We start from the raw sequence: 8,566 nt of genomic DNA on the forward strand, positions 1-8,566 counted from the left end.
AGCTATAATGCAACAATCCTGCACGAATCAAAATAGTTCACAGTGCATATTCACTTCAATGTGCATCGTTTATTAAGTAAAGATCGTAATGTTCAAAATGAATTCAACGAGTATAAAGAAAAGAAGGAAAGTTTTTTGCTGCTTTTTGTTTTTAAAAAAAGGAATGAGAAATAAAATGGTTTGAATCTTTGTATGGAAGATAAGTAAAAACAAAATGGTGGATCATCTAATGGCGCGAAAAAAAAAGAAGACATAGATAAAAAAATTTTTTAAAGTTAACACAAAACAAAGGAAGGAAAATAGATAAGTGACACTTTTTATAGATCGATTGTTTTCTTTTAAGAACTTCGTTTTGTGCATACATTCTTTAAAAAGCTAAATATTTGAAAACAAAGGGAAATATACTGTGGGTGTATGAATTCATTTCATATTATTATTGTTCTGTTGGAGGAAGAGCAACAACAAAAAAGCATCAGAACTTTCATTGCAAAAATATGGCACATGAGAAATGAAATTTTAAAAAAAATTTTTTTTAAACTAAACAACCATTAATCTCTCATTGATCTGTAAAAAGGGCGTAACTTCATTCACGGATGTATCAATTGATAACAACATATAGTAACGATACTATTTTTTTTTTTTCAAGTTTAATGTTTAAAATTCAAGTTAAACTAAGATCAATGGTGGTATCAATGAGCTTCTTTGACTTGAATTCATTTCTTTAAGGTTCAAACACCTCGCTAGCAATTATCGTATCACTTTTTTCACATATTTTTGAATGATATAATAAGACAGCAAATCGCATCTTAATTTACCACCTAAAAATATATGCGCCTACATTCTAAAAACTATCCATCGCTTCCATTCTATGCAAGAATGTCACTCTCTTAAACTTAAAAATAGAGTAATAATTACTGTATATGTGTGAATACACGATCGATATCGCATCTCTCAAAAGAGAACAGACTGAACATCATATTATGATTGAACAGACCTGGTATTTATCCAAAATCAGACTGATTTTTTTTTTTAACGTGCGAGTATGCAATGCATTTCTCTATCAATATCATCGTTTAGCAATTGCCTTTCTCTCATATCTAGATCACGACGTTGGTTTTCCTTCAATAGATATAAAACATAAGCTGTGGAAAGATTGTTCAAATTGCCAAGACTTAAAATATCGTTATGTCCTCTTGGTTCGGACCACGATGGATTGACATGGAACCTTTTTATAATAATGACTCCAGGAATTTGCATGGTTATTGATAGTGGACTAAATATCAAAATATAATAATAATAATAATAATAATAATAATAATAATAATAATAATTAATAATAATAATAATAATAATAATATAATAATAATAATAATAATAATAATAATAATAATAATAATAATAATATATAATAAATAATAATTTTATAATATAATAATAATAATAATAATAATAATAATAATAATAATAATAATAATAATAATAATAATAATAACGATGCTCAATATTATGTCTTCAGAAAGCATTCCTTTTTTATGCAGGAAACTATTATGGCACGAGTAAAGGTATTTTGTAACAAATGATTACAGGTTTAATCTCAAACTAAAGGTGTTACTTCTCCTCTTTCAAATCTATACATACAAATAGTACACGCAACATACGATATGTACATACATAATAATAAATTGTTTTTTTTTTTAAATATAGATGTTTAAAGCAAAGCTGACACGCAAAAACAGAAATTTAAAAGAAACACAAGCAGACAAAAAAAAAATATACCAAAAAATAAACAACAATTTTTTTTTAAACCGCTTCAAGTTTCTTGGTTATTGTCTAACAGAATTATGTACAACAGAATTAGTGACACGCCTAAGCTCCAACAACCAAATAAAATTTACATAATGTGTAGACACACAATTTGGTTAAAAATCAACACACTTGTTACATGGCGTATACCAGGTGGTAGAAGTAATGACCATTTCTATTTTCCGAACTATTTATAAATGAACATAATATTAATATGATAGTAACGACCTATTATTATGGCACTCAATGTTAACATGGCAATGATATTATTGTGTAAGTTACCGTCTGTAATGGACAAGACAAGAATTCTTTTGATTCAAGATTATCTTTCAGGGGTTTTATTTTTCCTTCTTCTTTTTTTTATTTTCATTTAGTAGATTCCACAGTTGATGCCAGTAGAATAGGAGCGATCTATATTCATGTTTTCGTCCAACCAGGTCATCAATCACATGATTTGTTACTGCCGAACAATTGGATATTTCTTCACAAATGTAAACACGCTGCTTTGTTTATAAAAGATATAAACATAGCCATGTGTCAAGCTGAATAAAATGACCAATCCTGACGTTAAATATTTAAAAAGCTGTGAACACTTTTCATTATGTGGATCACTTTGATTACATTTTGCAACGTGACCAATGACCTCGAGCACATGGAAAGTTAACATAGATCACTCCCATTGTACGCGTGGAATAGTATGAGTGATATTACAGTACCCGCCAGATTCCTGCACGCTGTGGAATACGGCACGCTCGAGCTGGGTAACTAAATTGTATCAATGTCGTTACCCAGACCTGCCTATTTGAAAACTGAAAAATTCGTAGTTTTGGGGAGAAAAAAATTTACTACCTGTAATTAGCTTTAAAAATCAGCAATTTACCTTCGAAAGGATTTTATAACACTTCAAAATCCTTCAAAATTATACAATTTGGCATCAACTTTCATTTTCCAGACGTGATAATGACATAGAAATGCTCATGAAGTTCTGGAATTGGAGCCCAAATTTTGTAATTTTACGAATTTTTCCTAATACATAGGCAGGTCTGCGTTACCTCAAATGAGCATCGGATTTCGGCAAGCTCGATTCTATCACGCTTTTTGCCTTCTCCTAAGAATCTAGCGAGAACTGTATTATCAAATCCAACCTAGTGGATGTCCTTTACCAATTACGAACCAGATGATAGGAGTGCACACAACTAGGAGAAAAGGAAATCGCTCGTACAACGCTGCCGTTCCCTGTTAAAAAACGTGTTGTTTTTTTGTTTTTGTTTTTTTCAGAGTGTGGGCAGAATGGTCTCCATTCGAAGTCTTTCCATTGTAACATTTGTACAAGTATTTAAATTGAAACTGTGGCAACTTATCAATAGTACTAGGTAGTCTATGTATGTTTTATCATTATATCAAATGCATAAAAGAAATAATGAGAATAATAATCATAAACCTTTTTTTTTTAAAAGAAAAGAAACATGGCACCATAGACAAAAAAAAAAAGAGTATACACATCGTCTCTTGCTATTCCGATTTCTAAAGGGAAAAATAGCCTTTTCCCCCGAGCTGCCATCTTATAATAAACGGCATGTTGATTTAAAATCATAAGAGACCGTTGTCTTGCCTGCGCATGGCTCACAATTCCAAAGAGTTCGAATTGTTTATAGAGGTATTATAAAGAAATATTATACAACACGTCGGACACTTATAATGGTCGCAGATCCACTGGAGAAGATACTTCAATTTTAGTCAAATCTCCGTCATTGCATGTGGTTTACCGTAAACTCTAAAATGGAAAAGCGTCATTTATGAAACTGTCGGTTGGATCTCCGCTATCTTGCTGAACATAATAAGCACGACAAGAAAATAAAATTTTCAAACAGTTCTCATTCTGTCGCAATTCAATAAACTTTTCATAAATCATCATGTCTGTATATTGTATAACATTATAGACATTTTTTTTAACATAAGAAACGAGGTACAGAAGGCATAATATTGCGTTTTCGTTGAGTGCATGCATCAACATTGAAAAACGAGAGAAATGGTGACAAGCGTCCCATCTTAATTCACCATATGGGGTGAAGAGAAAGCTTCTGCTGGACTTATCTCCCCATTGGAATTCTCTGAGCTCAAATCACCGGCGTCAGAGGCCAAGAGTCGTGCCTGTCTGTTCTCCACGCATTTCCTCATGTGCTTTTCCAAAGTGCTGGGTACTGAGAAAGGCATATTGCAGAACTTGCAGGTGTACACATCCTTGCCTTGACGTCCGTGGGTCTTCATGTGACGGGTTAGCTTGCTGGACTGCGCGCATGCGTAACTGCATAGGGCACATTTGTACGGCTTCTCTCCTGTATGAGAGCGGCGATGGACGGTTAAATTACTGCAGTTCTTAAAAACTTTGCCGCAGTATTCACAAGTATCGTTTCTGCGATTTTCTTTCTTGAGCGGAGATATGGAGTTGTTTCCTCCGCCGCCACTGCCAAGGGATGCTCCGCCATTTGTAGGAAGAAGCAGACTGGTAGTGGGACTACTCCCAGCACTGCTGCTGCCACGATTGTTGTTGGCGGATGATTTGAACAGCGTAGGGAGAGTGGGGCTGGTGGAGGATAAGGCACTGTTAGATGTTGTAGGGCTGAGGTTGAGTCCGTGGTTCTCCCTGCTTAGACTGAAGTCTCTAGCTGCTGGAGGGAACCTTGCTGGATGGTAACCGGGTAAAAAGAATCGAACCGGATTGTCTGGGTGGAACCAGGATGGATGCATTCGACTAAACATTGAGGCAGCCGATTCAATAGGATTGGCGGCAAGGGATTCAACAGAGGCATTCCAGGCTGATCCTGGTGAAGAAGAGTTTGACTTTTTGTCATTTTTGCCAAGCAAATTTGTGCCTCCTAAAAACAGATGATCATTGCTGTCTGCTTTCTCATTTTTGTCAGATGGCTTCAATCTTGGACTCTTTGGGCTTGAAGATCTCGGAGTTTCTGGTTCTTCTTTGCTCTCACTCTTAACACTGGCTTTATCTGAATCCAGAATGCTATCTTTGTCTTTCTCTTGGCTCTCTGCCAGAGCTGCTTGATAAGCTTCACTGTATGTCTGGATGGAATTGAGACCGGTGTTTTTCATGACTTCGCTGAGGAGACTTTCAGCCTCACTCCTAGGCTTTTTCATAGACAAATCACTTGGTTCATTATCATTATCATCGACCGTATCTTTGATATCACTAAGTTCGCGCTTGATGCCCTTTGAGTCAGGTCTGCTTATTTCACCTGGTTCTGTGTCCGCTTGACTTTCGGATTTTTTCATGCTTTCAAGAACAGCTCGCTCTTCATCATTCATCTCCTCTTCCATCTTCTCATCCTCTTCTCCTTCTAATTCTTCCTCTTCTTCTTCATCATCATCTTCGTCTTCATCTTCAAATTCGCCAGGTTTGGGATATGGAGTTCCTCCAGGTGAAGTCTCCCCTTCAATATTTTCAGATTTTGCCGAATGCGTTTTCATATGCCTCTTCAGTTTACTTTGCTGAGTACATGCATGAGGGCACATTGGACACTTAAATGGCTTTTCTCCTGTGTGTGAACGTCGGTGGACGATCAGATTGCTCTTGAACCTGAATGTTTTCCCACAATAATCACAAGCTTTTGGTTTCTGTGGGCGAGCTAGAACATTGGCCAGATTTGATAATCTAGGTGAGGTTGGTAATGGTGCCTCTGCTGAAGCAGGTCGTTCAGATTTGGATGTCGGAGTCACCGATGTTGGTGGCACATGTGCAGCTTGCACATGATTAAGGAGACCGGGTTTGACTTGAGCTTGTCCTGGAGAACAAGCAAGCTGTCTGAGTCGCATAGAGTAGAAGTCTTCAAAGCTTTGTGGAAGATGAGCTGCTGCTGCGGCAGCGACGCGGGATCTGTCAAATGGGCTGTGATGGAAGGGCGCATGTTCAAGTCCCTGTAGTCCACGGCTAAGATATTGAGGTCGGAGTCTGGTGTCGTTAATGAGATCAAAGCCATCCAAGGCAGGACGAGAGAAGGGGCTGAGCGACGTCGGGTGGGGCAAGCGGCCGTCTGTCGTAAGGGGCAGACGGAAAGGGGAGGCAAAAGGGTTGGGCGGATGCGGGATGGCTGGAAATGGTGACACGCATCCTCCACTTCCGGTGGATGAAACTGATTGTCTGCCCATGTTGTTGGATCGTGATGACGATGTCATGACAAGGTCGATTGGAGAGGCACTGTTGACGACAGTGCCTGGCGTGGAGGAAGATGGATGGATTCCTGTGTACGAGGAAGATGTGGAGGATGAGGAGGATGATGACGAAGATGAAGGGCTTGTGTAGATCTTCATGCCATGTTCCATCTGAGCGTGTTGGAGTAAGCCCCATGCTGATGTGTATGTAATTCGGCAAGTCTCACAGACAAAACGAGATGGCTCTGGAGATGAAACACAATGGAAGATTTTGTTAATACGGAAAGAAAAATTGTGTATCTCTATCACAAAAAGACAAAATATTCATGTCAAAAACGAGTCAACAACGACAAATAAACACAAAAACAAAATACAAAAAGGAAAAACACAAGGAGTTTAGGGTGACGGGAGGTGGGGGGGGGGAGGGGGTTATATGCTATAATTCGGTAAGTATGGTTAAGAGAATAAGAAGTAACTGAAAAACAAGGAAAGGAGTAGACAAGTTCGTACGTAAGAGAGAAAGGTTTTTTTAAATTTTTTTTATTTTATCTTTAAATATATAAGTGGGTTGACGAGGAGAAAGTTCATGTCATACAGACAAAAAGAAAGCAAACGGGCAAAAACATCCGGAACAAAATCACATGAAGACAAAATAGTGATTAAACAAATAAATAAATAACCAAAAATTTTCCTAGCCACCAAGCATTGTTTAAAAGTTACATTTTTACTTAAAACGAGTCGAGCTGCTGACAACAACTATAAGATGTATTTATTGATGATGACAGTTGGTCAGTAGACACGCCTTGCACATGACAGGCTAAAAGAAACTCGCTGCAAACCAGTAATTATTTATTTTTAACCTAAGAGAACGGAAAGAAATAAGATGGACTGACGCAGAGTTTCCTTGGCTATCAAAAAATAAATAAATAAATTTAAAAAAAGCTTTTATAATTTCCTATTTAGGTAAAAGTTTTTAATCCGTTGCTAACATCAAATACGTTTGCCGGTTTCTATCTTTGTTATCTAACTTAAGCCCCAAGTACCAGAGGGCAAATAAAAATCCATATTGTTTCATATTTCCCATTAATTTGGAAAATCGGTTGATGGGAACGGCAGCGTAAGAGAAGTTAAGTGACAAAAACAACAACAGCAACAACAACAATGACAACAACAATAATAATAATAATAATAATAATAATAATAATAATAATAATAATAATAATAATAATAACGACGTCAACGATGATGAAAAACGGCGACAATGACGACGACGACGATGATGATGATGATGATGATGATGATGATGATGATGATGATGATGATGATGAATTTCCATAATATAATGTCCCATAGTAAAGGTTTTATTGTTACTAACGCAATCACATTTAACGATAATTGGATGAGGAGTGTAGAAAGCATAATTTAAATAGCCCAATGTTGTGCACTTGGGTTAGGCACTTTACACACCTAAGCCTGCTCGACTCAGGTGTGAATGAGTACCTGGCCCTGGTATATTGTTAGAGTGTTAGTAAAAAAAGACGCCTAACAAGTGACTGGTACCTGATGATATGGATACATTTATATGATTCGAAATGGCCTGTTGGGGGAATAAATAAAACAATGTGAAGCGCATTGAGCATGGTTAATTCGTGGAAATGCTCTTTATAAATGCTCTTATTTATTTATCTATTTTATTTAATATATCATTGGGGTTTATTGGGAAGAATATAAAGTTGAAAATAATTTTCTTTTAAATTTGGCAAAAAAAAATATCGAGACTATAACTAATTGAAAAAGGGTGGGGAGGCGCGAGAGGAATTGTTGCTAATGGGCCTTGAGCCTTGAACGTCTCTGACCCGCGAAATAAAATAAAAAAAAAAACAAAAAAACAACAACAACAACAACAACAAAACCGGGTCGGGCAATTGGAAATGAATTACAGGTGTATACTAGACTTTGATCATCGACACTAATGGTTTTATAATTTGGAGCATTCATTCCTTCATTTCATTCTTTTCATTGACCATCTATATATTATATTCATTAACCAGTTAATCGCCGTATACTGAAAAGACACGTATTTTAAAATTAAGCCAGAAAACTCGTTCTATATCGATCGATTATGACCTTCATCTATGGAGAAAGAAACCCCTCTCAAACCTGGGCTTCGCGAAGTCACAAGTCCCAGGTTTGAGAGCTTTTTTGTTTTTTCAAGACGAGGGTCATTTAAGATACTTGAAGGGCGAGTTTTCTGGCTAATTTTTAAATAAAATGTTCGGCAGTTAATACCGCAATTATCCTAAATCAAAATGCTTTTCACAGTCATAATAATATGGACTCTTGGATCCGTCGAAACCGTCATTATATGTTTACAGAACGTAATGAGATTCCAATTGAGTGCTAAAATATAATTAATTGTCATATGCTAAAACAAAGCATCGGGGGTATCGACTGAATAGGCAATTATTTGTATATAGTCATCAATTCAAACCACTATTGTTTCCTAATAAAATTGTTTGTACAGGTCAGAACAATAGATATAAAATATTATATTTTATATAATTATTATATTTTTAAGCCCCCCCCCCCCCCCCCCCCC

The 8,566-nt window shown here is 36.4% G+C and overlaps 1 protein-coding gene across 5 annotated transcripts in view; it reads right to left on the reverse strand.

The window, feature by feature from the left end:
* Positions 1 to 1,565: 1,565 nt before the first annotated feature.
* LOC144977105 (BCL11 transcription factor A-like) overlaps positions 1,566 to 8,566 on the reverse strand; it is a 138,181-nt gene continuing 131,180 nt past the window's right edge. For 4 of the 5 annotated variants that reach the window (XM_078921934.1, XM_078921904.1, XM_078921914.1 and 1 more), the window contains one exon: positions 1,566 to 6,212. In XM_078921934.1, coding sequence (XP_078778060.1) covers positions 3,853 to 6,212 — 2,360 coding nt within the window. In that variant the 3' untranslated portion in view covers positions 1,566 to 3,852. The remainder of the gene's footprint in view (positions 6,213 to 8,566) is intronic. The other variant, XM_078921944.1, reaches the window with a different exon arrangement.

The sequence above is a fragment of the Berghia stephanieae genome, chromosome 1 (assembly GCF_034508935.2).
Source record: "Berghia stephanieae isolate SIO BIC M18660-M18661 chromosome 1, UCSD_Bste_1.3, whole genome shotgun sequence".
NCBI classification, from domain to species: domain Eukaryota; kingdom Metazoa; phylum Mollusca; class Gastropoda; order Nudibranchia; family Aeolidiidae; genus Berghia; species Berghia stephanieae.